Genomic DNA, 14731 nt, shown 5'->3' with positions numbered 1-14731 from the left:
TCTCTGTTATTTTACATGTACCAGTACACTATAGCTGTCTTCAGACACACCAGAAGAGGGCATCAGATCCCTATTACAGATGGTTGTGAGCCACCATGTGGTTGCTGGGATCTGAACTAAGGACCTCTGGAAGAGCAGTCAGCGCTCTTAACCGCTCAGCCATTTGGTCTCTTGGTATTCATTAAAAATCCTGAATTTCAGGGTTGGGGATTTGGCTCAGTGGTAGAGCACTTGCCTAGCAAGCGCAAGGCCCTGGGTTCGGTCCCCAGCTCCGAAAAAAAGAAAAGGAAAAGAAAAAAAAAAATCCTGAATTTCTAGGGCTTCATAGTTTGGACAGAATAATCACTAATCTGTCCAATTCTACTGCTCACTGAAAATCATACAGTGATGCTATTTTTATCAAGTATCTTCATAAGCCCTCGTGGAGGGTTGTCTTTATCCTCTAAGGTCCTTATACCATCACACGAAAGCCTCACACACCAAGCAAACATGTTTTAAATTCTGAGGTAACAGCCTATTAGGTCCATCCAACAAGTCTGTTAGATATTTCCAATATCTGACCCAGAAGCATTATAAAGTAGGACAGAGTACAGCCATGTAATTATAAACACACAAGCACATCAAAGGAAAGATGATAAGTTTTATTGTTACAAAACAAAAATTTTAAATTTCAGTCATTTGAGTAATTGCAAGAGCAGACTAAGGGCTTCATCCTCACACAGGCACCAAGTCAGGCACAGCAGGTAGCTTCAAATCATAAGGAAAGGGTTTCTTTCCTACCTAGAACCCTCTTTGGAATCAGGCTAACAACCCATCATACTAAGCCAGCTCTCAATCTTCTCTTTTAAAATGGCTCTAGGTATTAACCAGGTAAGTAAAAATTAGTCACTAAGTCCTGGCCTGAGAGAGCCACATTTCTCCTTTAAAACTAGTTAAGAAGCGTGTGCATTTCTGAGATCCCAACGTGTCCCTTAAAATGCAGACTTGCAGGCTCAGACATCAGTTCCACCTGATACATGCAGAAGAAATGGAGGTGAAGACCATCACCTGAGGAGGGCCAGAGCGCCACCCAGCTCCAGCACAGACCCTTCCCTGGGCAGCGAACGGAGGCAGCAAGGACTCAGGCTGCCATCTGCGGCACGAAGGGGAGCTTCAGGAAGCACAAAATGCCATTCAGCTATGCAGTGCACACACCTGAGGTTTCCAGGTCAAGACTTAAAGGGCACAGTGGCATATGTGAGAAGGCAGAAAAAGCAATACTTTTTCAGGTGACTTCAGAAATCTGTGTCTCCTGCCTGTTCAGGCTTAGTGCCTCTTTACTTTCCCCTTGCACTGGAGAACAAGCTTTCGGTCTCTCCCCCTCCCAGTACCTCCACACCCTCATAGTTCTCCTTGGTAAACAACTTGGCCAGCACATTATTGTTTCAAGGAAGCATAGGATTAGAGGTATGTGCTAAGTGTATTCACTGAAAGGAAGACTCATTAAGTTCTAGGATTCTAGAAGTTAAGAATATCCCAGAACCGAACCATCAAGTATCAAATCGACCCTATCTGAATTCTGGCAATAAAATTGGTTCAAATGTAATTAACTAAATTACTACTAGAAAATAACACTTTCTACTCTGCATACTACAAAATCTAATTTAATAATCGCTAAACCTATTAATTGAGTTGTGCATATGTAATTATACTTGATTACCAAGGTGCTGCCGTGGCAAGATCTCGTAAGGAACATGATAATGAATAATTAATGGCATCTGTCACAATCGCTGAAACAGTAGCTGGAATAAATAAATAAGGATTTGGAGATAATTCCCAAATACAGTGGACTGCTACCTATCTACTTTACATATAGGTCTGTGAGAGGATTGACTGAACAGCCTATTCTAAGAAAGTAGGCCAACAATGATTCTAGCATCTAACCATTCTACATCAGTTATAGTTCTGTAACCCTAATTTTCACAAATGTTCTAAAAATTGGAAGTTGCCTAACATTAAAAGCTACAGCTTTGCCCCTTGACTACTGACTCCACTGAATGAATGGATCATCCAGTGAAGCAGCAGTCGGTGAGCAAGTCCATGCCAGCGAGCAAAGGTGCTAGTGTGCTGTCACGTAAACACTCATCCACGATCATGGAGGAATTACTAGTATTCCTGGAGATGGTCAAGGAGTTTGGGTGACTTTTTTCTTAAATGTTCCCCATGGGTCCCTAAGTTGTAAAATTGCATCTGGTTGCAAGTATAAGCCAAAATATTTGCAACACTTCAACTGACGGCAGGAATTGTCCAACCAAACTGTCAAAGTCCCACATGTAAAAGTAGTGCTGGTGGCTTGAGAATCAGCAGACAAGCATGGATTACCTCGTTACAGAGAAGAGCTTGTACTTCAGCTTACAGGGTTTTTGCTTTTTTGTACATACAATTACCATGTATTTCAAGATTTTTTATAATTAAAAACAAGGAGAAAGTGTGTTTAATCATTTACAAACAAGTTGCTTTGTCATTAAATTCCAGGCAGTATACATTCAGTTCAACTTCTTACGGTTTGGTTTTATATAACGCCGCCCACTGGATAGCAAATTATGTATAATCAACAACAAAAAATGCAGCATTTCCTCTTCCACAGTAAGAAAAAGATGACAATGACAATGTTTTAAAATACCATCTCTTAAACTCCAATTTACTTGAAAGATTAAATAACTTAGCAGAAAAGTTGTATGACGATTTTATTATAAAATGGGGCAAAGCAGTCATGATGCTGACTAACAGGCCTGTGTTGATACAGCGAGAACACAAGACCTTCAGAACCCACGACGTGTGGTTATCCTATTCGAATTGTCAACCACAGAAACAGTTTACATTTGCAGAAGGCAGAATGATAGCAAAAAACTGCATTGCTCTTTAAAAATATAACATCTGCACATAGGTCACGTTTCATAGGACATTCCATCTCCTTATTGAAATGACAATCTGATATATAGCCACCACTTTAAAATGGATGGTCTAAATGGAGATACATACATAGTCCTTCAAACTTCAAAGTCCCTAAAATGTGTGGTGTTGATGAATCCTGTTGATAGAATTCCAATGAAAATGTTTTAGAATTACCCTGTCCTTACATTACTGTGGAGAGGTAGGCCTTTCAGAGGTGCTGGCCAAGTCACCTCACTTAAGAATCTCGACAACATGCACACAACATTCTTTACAGTGTGTTTTAATAACGGATATAACTTGTCTTTAAAAATATGTTTAATTTCAAAAGGGAACTCTTTGGAAATAATTTTAGTGACTCAAAAGTTCTAAAGATCATTCAGACTTCAGCATTTGCTTATACATTTACTTACTAGCATGGACATATATCACAGACGAATCAAAGCCCAGATATTTGCAGACATCCTAAATTTAAATTTCATGCAATTTAATAGCCATATGTGTAGTTCAAAGAAGCTGTAGGTATGACCTTAGCCCTGACCTTGAGACAGCAACTCATCATCTCTGCAGTTGGCATTTCACTGTATTTTGTTTTGTGACTGGAAGTGCAGAACAAGATTACAGGGGTGAACCACACCATGGCGCACATCATTAGAACTTATCTCAGGAATCATATTGTGAAAGAGGCCAAAGCTCACACACGGAAGCCCACATTCTACGCAAAGGAGGCCCCTGACAAACCTCTTCCACTCCCCATTCATCCTCCAGAAACATTGCAGGCATGGATGGCAGCTCTAGTAGAAAGTTACCCTCCAGCTGAAACCACCACACCACAACGCTGACTACGGTTCACCAAATAAATCATGGTTAGCAGATTCCAGCCTACAGTGAAGGAAAACTGAGGTAAAACCGTCCTGTGCTTGGCTCTATTTATTCCTGTTCATGTGAGTGTGAGCAGTTTGTGACGACTAAATCTGTCCATTTAGTCACTGGAATGAGAATGGCGGGGAGCAGTGAGGCTCTTTGTCCTTCACCGTTACTGACAATGTGAGGAACCTGTGGGACTGCAGTGCAGTGGACTGATAGGCTTCCATAGTAGATGCATGCAGCTCTTAGAGAAACCAAGGGGGTGCCAGTCTCAACTGCTTTTACTGTCAGCTAATAGAGGTGCCTGTAGGGATAGAGGTTCATTAAGCTTTATTTATAAAGCTGACAGTGATGCTGTTTTTAAATTTCCAAACAGCTTACTGTGTTTAAGAATTCATACTAAAATATAAATTGGCAGAAAATAACCAATAGACCGAGTTAGTAAAGCAGGGTTACAGTTGCATAAAGGTGCGTATGTATGCATTAACCATCAATTTAAGGGGTCAAACAAAACCTTTCCTTTAATACAAACTTGAGCAGTGGTTGTAAATGCTCCATTTAAAGTGAGTGGGGAGAGTTTAGAAAAATCCAAGTAATAAAATGTATTCAATTACTTGGCAGTTAAAAAGCTAATGGAACAATGTTACATTCAGATAAAAAACAGTATTCAAAAGCAATTCAAATACCGAAAGGGTTTCAAATTGAATATTTTATTAACATGGTAGTTGTCTTTTTAACATGTGCACACACACTTGCACACTCAGAATGATCTGCCTGGGGAGAAAAAGACTAACTATGCCTAAGGGGAAAATGAAAAATAAAAAACTTCCTGTAGGTTTCCTTATTGTAGGCAATCATGTCCACATCACTTACAAAGCTATTGCCAAATGTGTCCAAGGAAGCAAAGTTTGTGGGGCAAACTCTTGGGGAAGTCAAACTGGCATAGCCAAGCTCTCAATATGAGAAAGCTGACATGATGTGGACTTTTGCTGGGAATTTTCTTTGCAAAATATGGGGAGAGGTTTGTCAATGGGCAGAAAGTAAGAGAAGGCGGTGTGAAGTAGGCTTTTGCAGTCAATTTTCCTCACAGTATTGTGCAGGGTCATCAAGGAAATGCTTAGTCTTTCTCTGGAACCAGTTTCAGAACTTTTCCAATTGCAATGGTCTTACCTAGAAATGAAATTTGGAAGGAAAAAAATGTCTTTCAGTAGTTAGCAGCAAGTTTATGCAATACATTAAGATTATTAGCCAAAAGGAAATTTTGTCATTGTGCAAATTCCTGATTTAATACCTTTGTTTACCCAAACCATGGTATTTGGTTAGGTCATTTTAAATGAGTTTTACTGGGAAGTGGCCTACCACGACAGAATACCACTTGATGATAAAATTAATAAATTATAGCATTCAATAACATGACTAAAGAAAACAAAACAAAAGGGTCAGATATATCTGCATAGCAACTGAAACTGGAAAGCTCTCCCTATGTGATTAGAGGCACAGCATGTGACTCAGTGCAAACCTCTCAGGAGCATGCCTGTGGACTAACCAACGGGGGACGAACAGGTCACACTCATGACTCAGATTTAGGACTCAACACTGTTATCCTCCTGCGTCCTTACTTTCTTTTCTTATTCCTGTTAACATTTTGTCAGGCTCAGAACTGGGCACAACGCAAATAACCTCTAATTCTAGCACTTGGAATCTTGAGTTCAAGGCTAGCTGGGCCTTACATAGGATGTTTCAAAAAGAAATAAAAACCTGGGTTGGGGATTTAGCTCAGTGGTAGAGCGCTTGCCTAGGAAGCGCAAGGCCCTGGGTTCGGTTCCCAGCTCCGAAAAAAAAGAACCAAAAAAAAAAAAAAAAAAAAAAAACCTGCTAAACTATTAAGTATAAAAATGTCACTATCAACAAGTTTGAAAGAAACAGTGTTTAAAGTGAAGCTATACGTAGTCAAGTGTTTGGGGAACAGTAACATCACGAGTTTTATAGTGTGTTCTCTACCGCAGTTTACTATTAAATGGTCACCATCTGCATTTCCTGGTTAACCACGGAGTTTTATGCAGTTTTCCAGTTGCCACACATGGGGCCTCACACTTGTAATCCCAGCACTCAAGAAACTAAGGCAGCGGGACTGTGATGAGTCAGTCGGAGGCCAGCACAGGCTCCACTATGAGAGCCTGCCTCAAAAGAACACACGAGACTGGGGATACAGTATGGGCTAGGGAAGCTGCACAGCATGTATGACTCCCAGAACTTGCAACGCAGAGGCAGGAGGATCAGAAGTTCAGGCTCATCAGAGACCACACAGCAAATTTGAGGACAGCTTATACTACTTGAGACCTCATTTAAAAAACAAAACAAAACCAACAACAACAAAGTTTTAGAAACATTAGACCACAAGGGAATGTTCCAGAACAATCATTTCATTTTCATATCAAGAATGTTTGGATCATTAGAAGAAAATTACATCTATTCTGCATCAAAGGTAGTGTAGAAATGGATGCCCTCCAGAATGTGAATTTACATATTAAAAAAAATCAAGACATATAACTTGTATTCTTCATATTTACTATAAAAGTCTTCATTATAAAATTGTCTTAGTAAATTTAATTTTTTCCAACTGCACTATTACAAAATATTAAAGCTATTCTACTTAGAGCATTACTGGTAGTGTATGGTAATTGTTGTTTATTCAAGAACAGAACACAGATCTGGGTTTTCTTTAAATCCACAGCAATAAGAACAATCCTTAGATGATGCTGACAACTAAAGCCTGCCTTCAGAGACTGAGGAACTCTTACCTTCATCTCTTAAGGTAAAACGTCCCATCTGAGGGAAGTCCTTAAAGGTCTCCAGGCAGATGGTTCCTGCTGTCCTTAAACGAGCAATGCATACTTGATCTTGCTTTACAAAACGGGGTCGAGTCTTACTTTTTTCTCCTGATTTTTTGTCTACCAAGCAGATTAAGGCCTAGCCAAGAATAAAAAAAGGACAAGAAAAAAAATTAAAATGTTAAATGTAAGTAACTCTAAAAATATAAAAAATGTAACCTGGACATGATACTGAATACCTGTAATCCTAATACTTGAGAAGCTAAAGCAGGAAGATGAGCTCCAAGCAAGTCTGAGCTACCAGTGGGACCCTGTCTCACAATAACAAAGACAGACAACTTGGTAGCTCAGGTAAAAAAAAAAAAAAAGCACATGCCACGTAAGTCTCTTGACCTGAGTTTGGTCACCAAAGTGGAAGAAAACAAATGACTCCAAAAAGTTGTCCTCTGACCTTTACACATACACCACACCCCTCCTCCCAGAGTGGAAAAGAATAACTGTAAATACTGCTAGTCAGACGTCATCAGGACACAACATCCTTCAAAACTAAATGAACAAAGGCGTTCGTTATCCTGAACCCGGACTCACCGTTATCTCGACTTCCTCGATACAGGTGTGAATGTGCAGCACCGCATTATACCCTGGGCAGATGATGGACTTGTGCTCTATAATCACTATCTGTCAAGTTAAAAACAAAACAAAGTCCCCACGAATTTATCTTCAGTGTTTGAAAGGCACTCTACCCCAAGAAGTAACGGGTCACTCTTCACTGCACTGATCACTCTTCACTGCACTGATCACTCTTCACTGCACTGATCACTCTTCACTGCACTGATCACTCTTCACTGCACTGATCACTCTTCACTGCACTGATCACTCTTCACTGCACTGATCACTCTTCACTGCACTGATCACTCTTCACTGCACTGATCACTCTTCACTGCACTGATCACTCTTCACTGCACTGCACCTTGCTGTTTTGTTGATAGGATCAGTGCAGTTGCTCACCTCAGCTCTACCATAAACGCTGCCCTGCAGAGCAATGGGCAAGGGCCTGGCTGATGTCAGTTCAAGGGCAGACTTTCTAAGAAGCCTTCTCTGTGTGTCACCCATGGAATAAAGGAACACACTACCTAGATGCAACCCTCCCTAGCTTACCCATGTCTCAATGCTCAAGGCACAGGAAACAAGAGAATGTATTTGGCATTAAAAACAAACAAAAACTTAGTCATACATTTTGGGGGGAAGGATTAAGATTTATTTGAGTTTATGAGTCTTGCCTACATGTTTTGTCTGTGTACCACCTGCACGCCTGGTGTACAAGAAGGTCAGAAAAAAGTGCTGGGTGCCATGGAATTGGACTTAGAGGCAGTTCTAACCTGCAGGCACTTGGAACCTCGATGAGAGCAGCAAGAACTCTTAAGCACTGATCCCTCTCCAGCTCTAGTTTAACAGCATTAAGAGTTGCTACCGGGGGCTAGAGAGATGGCTCAGCGGTTAAGAGCACCTGACTGCAACTCTAGAGGTCCTCAGTTCAATTCCCAGCAACCACATGGTGGCTCACAACCATCTGTAAAGAGATCCGATGCCCTCTTCTGGTGTATCTGAAGACAGCTACAGAGTACTTATATATAATAAATGAATAAATCTTTAAAGAGTTGCTACCAGTCACTGTTCTTACTCTCCCAAGTAGGGCAGGTTAAATGCAAGTGTAACCCAAGTCTAAAACCACACTGGCTGTGGGCTGCTCCAGTCAAATCAAGGAGATTTTAAGATAAACATTTACTGATGATATAGCACGGTCTGCTGTTACAAAGTGAACATTACTTAAATTTTACCAACAAAACTTACAAAAACTAGTACCTAGTAAATTCTTTTTTTTTTTCCTTTTTTTTTTTTCCTCTTTTTTTCGGAGCTGGGGACCGAACCCAGGGCCTTGCGCTTCCTAGGCAAGCGCTCTACCACTGAGCTAAATCCCCAGCCCCATACCTGGTAAATTCTTACAGCATCTAGAAACTGTGAGATGCTATGGCTGTTCTGTACAAGTGAGCTCCTCTATTACTGGGTATGTGCATGTCACAAATACTCAGGACAAAGGCACTCACATTAAGTTTTAACAACCATGAACATGAAGGCAGTAAGGTCTTTACCTGGGCATCGAATGTGCGTCCAGAATGACAAAGATTATTAAGATCACAGAGGATGAATCCTGGAAGAATCTCTTCCTCTTCAATCCCTTTCAGTCTGATTTTGAGGTTTTCACCTGGAGCTACAGAGTCCGTCTCTACATCATCAGAAAGTATTCCAAGGACCTCCACGTTGTGCTAAAAGAGAAATCAAAGCTGGAGGTTTATGACACATGCACATTTTATAAGATATAAAATGACCTTGATTTCATTTTGTTAAGAAGCTACAAATTGCCGAGCTAGAGAGATGGCCCTGTGGTTAAGAGCACTGATCGCTCTTCCAGATGTCCTGAGTTCAAATCCCAGCAACCACATGGTGGCTCACAGCCATCTGTAATGGGATCCAATGCCCTGTTCTGGTGTGTGTCTGAAGACAGCTACAGTACGTAAATATAATAAACAAATGAATCTTAGAAATAAAAAAGTATTGTGTGGGCTAGAAAGATGGCACAGCTCTGAGAGCATTTGCTGCTCTCCCAGAAGGCCCAACATCAATTCCCAGCACCCAACTGCTAGCTCACAACTACTTATAGTTCCACTCCCAGGAAAGCCAATGCTCTCTGGCTGCTGTGGGCACCAGGCATATATACATGACGCAAAGATGCAGGCACAGCATTCATATACACAAAGTAAGAACCCGACAGACATGTGCTGCTGTGGTCATGGCCCTGGGTGATGGAGGAGTGATACAGACAATAGCATTACATATATTAACAAAAGCTATTTACCTAGAAAGCACTAAAAATATCAATTTGTTTCTTGGTATAACTTTGTAATACCTCAAAGTAAATATCACCAAATCTAGCTTTAAACCCAACAAGATTTGTCTGTTTTTAATCATGTATCTGGTTTGGGTGTGGGTGGCTGTTGGTGTGCATAACACATTTGGAAGAGGTCAGAGGACAGCTCTGTGGAGTATTTCTCTCCTTTTCCCTTTATGTGGGGTCTAGGTGTCAAAGGTCAAGTCTTTATCTGAGCCACCCTGCCAGTCCTTAAATACTTTTTCTTTGTATTTATTATACAAAGAAACAAGTATACCAATTATACCAAGAAACAAATTGATATTTTTAGTGCTTTCTGGGTAAATACCTTTTTTGTTTTGGAGACAGGGTTTTTCTGTATAGTTCTAGAACTCACTCTGTAGACCAAGCAAGGCTCAAACTCAAAGATCAGCCTGCCTCTGCCTCCTGACTACTGGGATTAAAGGCATGTACCGCCACCTCTGACTTAATTTTTATGTTAATTTTTTAAAGTTACCTAAGGTATTTCAAAGCTCTATATAACTTATTATGACCTTGAACTCCAGAATCTCCTCCCTATATCTCCCAAGTACTGAGATTACAGATTTGCACTACCACACCCAGCTTTGAAATATTTAATTACAAAATAAATTTTTAAAAAACGTTTTACATATATTGGTGTGTATACCAAGTGAGTACAGATGTGCAGAAGTCCAGGAAACATTATAGAACAGAGACAAGGAGATCTGTAAGCTGCCCAAACTGCTAGAACTAAATCCCGGTACTCTGCAACAGCAACAGGCACTACGTCACTAGACTAACCCCTGAACCCCTACAATTTACTATCTCTAAACATAAAGCTGGTATTGCTAAGTTCATAAATGAGTAAAGTTAATACTGTGAAGCAATCGAACTTCAAACCTGGACTCTACTCATGGTGCATGTGTGAAATTACACATACTCAATAAACAACACACTAAGCGCTTCACCATTATTTCTAGGGCTCTCACATAGATACATAAGTCCTTGTCGGGCTGGGACTATATCAGTGTCAGAATGCCTGCTCAGCACATACAAGCCCTTGGTTCAACTTCCAGCACCACAAATATAAACACTGATCATATCTGACTTTTTGTGATTGGTTTTCACAATGTCTTTATATAATGTCTTCTTAAGTTCATCCATGTTGGTGATGTTACAGCTTTCTTTTCTTCAAAGGATTGTGAGCTTAGTTTTTAATCTTTTACAGATGGTTGTGAGCCACCTCACATGAGTGCTGGGAATAGAACTCGGGTCTTCTGAAAATGCTGAGCTATTTCTAGCCCTGAAGTAGCAAGAATTCTATTAAGTGTAAGACAGAGCAAAGAAAGTTCTCAGCTAATGAGAAGGGTCCCAAATGGACTGCCATGTATTCCGGTGCATAGCTCAGTAAGTTTCTGCTGTATATATACGCCCCATTGTGTATCCACCTTTTGGCCATTTGGGAGCAGTGCTACTATGAGCATAGTTACAGTACAGGTTCAGAAAAACTTCTCCAGTAACAGACTACAAAATGATCTTTGGGGCTTGGGGATTTAGGTCAATGCTAAAGTGCCTAACTAGCCAGAATAAGTCCTTGGCTTGGGGCTGGGAGATTTTAACCACTAACAATAACACCCCAAAAGAGTAAGATGATGATGATGATGATGATGATGATGATGATGATGATGACAATACTGATAAATCCCTGGAAGTACAGTTGTAGACATACTGTTCTGTGGCATCTGAATGAAAAAGACCACAGACACAGAGACACACTAGGATAGATAGAGCCTAAGTTTTCTTCCTTGGCTCACTTAATTTGTATTGTTAACCAAAGCAGTTACTTAACCACTGAGAATCCCTTATTTTACCTGCCCCTGCTGATAGTTTCAAACCTTCGTGTTGTACCTTTTTTTTTTTTTTTTAAAGATTTATCGTATGTGAGGACACTGTTGCTGTCTTCAGACACACCAGAAGAGGGTGTATGATCCATCCCATTACAGGTGGTTGTGAGCCATCCTGTGGTTGCTGGGATTTGAACTCAGGACCTCTGGAAAAGCAGTCAGTGCTCTTAACCTCTGAGCCATCTCTCCAGCCCCATGTTGTACCTTCTAACAGGGTCGGCTAACCCTTTAAAAAACAAAACAAGACAAAACAAAAACCCCCTCTGGGTTTTGTTTATTTTTTAATCATTTTTAGATGGTTCCTGGGTGTCCTGGAACTCTACAGATCAAGCTCTGAGTTGTGAATGCTGGGATTAAAGGTGTACCTCCACTGCCCAGCCTCTGTTTGTTCTTTAATTTCACCTAAGAATTAATAAAATAATGATTACATATAAAGCCCATTTGTCTTCCTGGAAATTCCTAAGTGTTTGAAGTGTGGGCTTGTGCACATCTAGGAGACCGAGCTGCTGTAACACAAGCTAAGGCTTACCTTATTGGGCATCATTACGAGCTGCTGGCCTTTACAGATGGATCCAGATTCCAGCTTTCCCAGGACCACAGTCCCCATATCCTATTCAAATTCAGGATTAAAAAAACAGTAAGAACTTTCAAAGACTTTTTTTTTTCTTTTTTTCGAAGCTGGGGACCGAACCCAGGGCCTTGCGCTTGCTAGGCAAGCGCTCTACCACTGAGCTAAATCCCCAACCCCAACTTTCAAGACTTTTACTGCTGATTATAGCACATGAATAACCCAAAATGAAATTCTATTGGAATTATCTATAAAGGAAAAATATTTAGCTTAGTTGAATGCTTCCAACTGTTCTTAAACACAGAGAAGGTAACAAATACTCCATAATAATTTGTAACTTAGGCCTAAGTACACTTATATTAAATAACAAAGAATGCCTAAGGTTCAAAAAGAAAGCTTCGTGCAGAAAACAGCACAGAATTTTATGTTGGAAGATCTGAATTATTTGTACAAATTAGGAAAACTACTTATTTGTAAACTTAATAGAGTTAGTCAAAGGATAAAGACTTTTATCAAAAGTGAGTAAAACATGGCATGAATTGTTACTGTCGCAATCTAAAGACTGAGCTGAGGGCTTTGGGATGTAGTCAGTGCAGACAGCTTGCCTGATGCGCTGCTCGCTCAAACCTCTGTACTAGAAACAGCTGAAAATCCAACTGAAAACAGAGAAGCAAATTTGTTTGTAGGCGTTGAGATGTGTGGAATTGCTTTTGTGGAGACAGGGTCTCTCTGTGTGGCCCTGAGTTAAAAGACCCACCTATCTCTGCCTCCCAAGTGGTGAAATTACCTGTATGCACCACCACACGCAATGCCCTCACTCTGACTACAAAAGCCCTCAGGTTCTGACCCTATAATAACTAAATGCACTCTTCTTCTTCCAAGGCTACTTAGCAGTAGCTACCACTTTTATGTGAAAAATCTTTCACAACAGCCTTTTCATTGTATTATCATTTCAGCTAAAAAATAACTTAATGATAATATGCCAGCTAAGCTGAAATCCATAGCCTTATATAAACAAACATTCAAATGGATAAGAAAGTTATTAGTAATTTTTTCTATAACATAACAAAACACAATGATTTCATCTCCCCTGAAACACAGTAACTTTAATATTTGAGGTACCTTGTACTTATCCACAATTGGCAGCCTGATTGGTCCATCAACTGATCTATTGAAGTTTGGCAAATTATCCAGATATGGAATAAATGGTAAGCCACTGAGAACAGAACAGTTATAATTAAAGAAAGTTGACACAATAATTTTTAAAAATCTAAGAAGTTACATTACTATAATTTAAACAAACAAAAGACCATTTTTCCCATGTACATTTTTTTCATTTAATATATTTCTATTTCATGAAACCTATACCTCAGAAAACTAAAATAAAACAAAATATCTGGGGCTGGGGATTTAGCTCAGTGGTAGAGCGCTTACCTAGGAAGCGCAAGGCCCTGGGTTCGGTCCCCAGCTCCAAAAAAAAAAACAAAAAAACAAAAAAACAAAAAAAAAAAAAACCAAAAAAAAAAAAAAAGCGAAAAAAATAAAACAAAATATCTTACTTTTACAAAGCTCCCTAGGCTGTCCCAGCACTTGGGACACTGAGATAAGAGGTTAATGTAAGTTCAAGGCTAACCTGAGCTACATAGTGAGAGTACTGCCTCAAAATAGAACACAACAAAACACAACTACAAACACACACAGAACCTCTCTGGACGAGAGGACAGTCTGCAAGAATTGGTTATCTCCTTTAATGGTCTGGGCCCTGGGCAAGAACTAAAGCCATTAAGCTTGGCGGCAAGCACTTTGACAGGCTGAGCTGACCTGGCCCAGGTTCCCCATAAATTTACATTAACTTAGAAATATTTTGCAACAGCCTACATTGTAATATTAACTACATAAGGACAGGGAACGTAAGATTTTGCTATGTCTTTTAGACTTGCCTCAAGCTTAATTCTCCTGCTTCAAGTGCTGGGATTATAGGCATGTACCAAATGCCTATAGTCTATTTTTACTTTCTATTACCAAATTTCATGCATTGTAAAATTTAAAACCATGGTTCTATATCTGCTTTACAGTAATTACAAACTAAACCTAAAATATGTGTGGAACTTCAAGAGACTCACAATTCACAAAAGCAAAAAAAAAGGGGAGGAGGGGAGGAAAGAAGTAAGACAAAGATAACCAGTTGAACAGAAGAGATCTAAGAGAGGGGAAAAAACCCTCAACATTTATGGCTATTTGATTTCTAATTAAGAGTGATAATTACAGAGAAATTGTACCAGAATTAAATACCCATGTATCAAACAAAATGAGCTTAGCGAGGTAAAGACCATAAGCCTTTCACAAAGAACTGACCTGACGGCTAAAGATAAAGGAAAGGGGTTGTCACTTTAGGCCTGCCTCGCGTTCTCTTATGTGTCGTCAGTGTGCTGTCTGTATTTCTTTATGAACGTGTATCATCTGCATGCCTGCTATCTGAGGAAGTAAGAGACCATCAGATCCCCTGGAACCCAAGTTGCAGATGGTGTGAGCTGCCATGTGGGTGCTAGGAACATTTCTAGGTCATACCTCAGAGCAGCGAGTGCTCTTAACCACTGAGTGATCGTCTCTCCAGCCCTGAAAACCTAAAATCTTAACATTTAATTACTTTAGAAACTAGACTGGCCTTATCCTCTTCTGTAGG

General features: G+C 39.9%; 1 protein-coding gene across 2 annotated transcripts in view; it reads right to left on the bottom strand.

Annotated features, from left to right (window-relative positions):
- Nucleotides 1-4475: 4475 nt before the first annotated feature.
- Gspt1 (G1 to S phase transition 1) overlaps nt 4476-14731 on the bottom strand; it is a 34782-nt gene continuing 24526 nt past the window's right edge. For both annotated transcript variants that reach the window (NM_001003978.2, NM_001429887.1), the window contains exons 10-15: nt 13171-13264; nt 12010-12090; nt 8780-8953; nt 7218-7307; nt 6600-6768; nt 4476-4968 (exon numbers count right to left, since the gene is read on the bottom strand). In NM_001003978.2, the coding sequence (NP_001003978.1) occupies nt 4916-4968; nt 6600-6768; nt 7218-7307; nt 8780-8953; nt 12010-12090; nt 13171-13264 (661 nt within the window). In that variant the 3' untranslated portion in view covers nt 4476-4915. The remainder of the gene's footprint in view (nt 4969-6599; nt 6769-7217; nt 7308-8779; nt 8954-12009; nt 12091-13170; nt 13265-14731) is intronic.

This window comes from Rattus norvegicus, chromosome 10 (assembly GCF_021556685.1).
Source record: "Rattus norvegicus strain SHRSP/BbbUtx chromosome 10, alternate assembly SHRSP_T2T, whole genome shotgun sequence".
In the NCBI taxonomy this organism is placed as follows: domain Eukaryota; kingdom Metazoa; phylum Chordata; class Mammalia; order Rodentia; family Muridae; genus Rattus; species Rattus norvegicus.
This window is presented reverse-complemented; position numbering and strand designations above follow the sequence as displayed.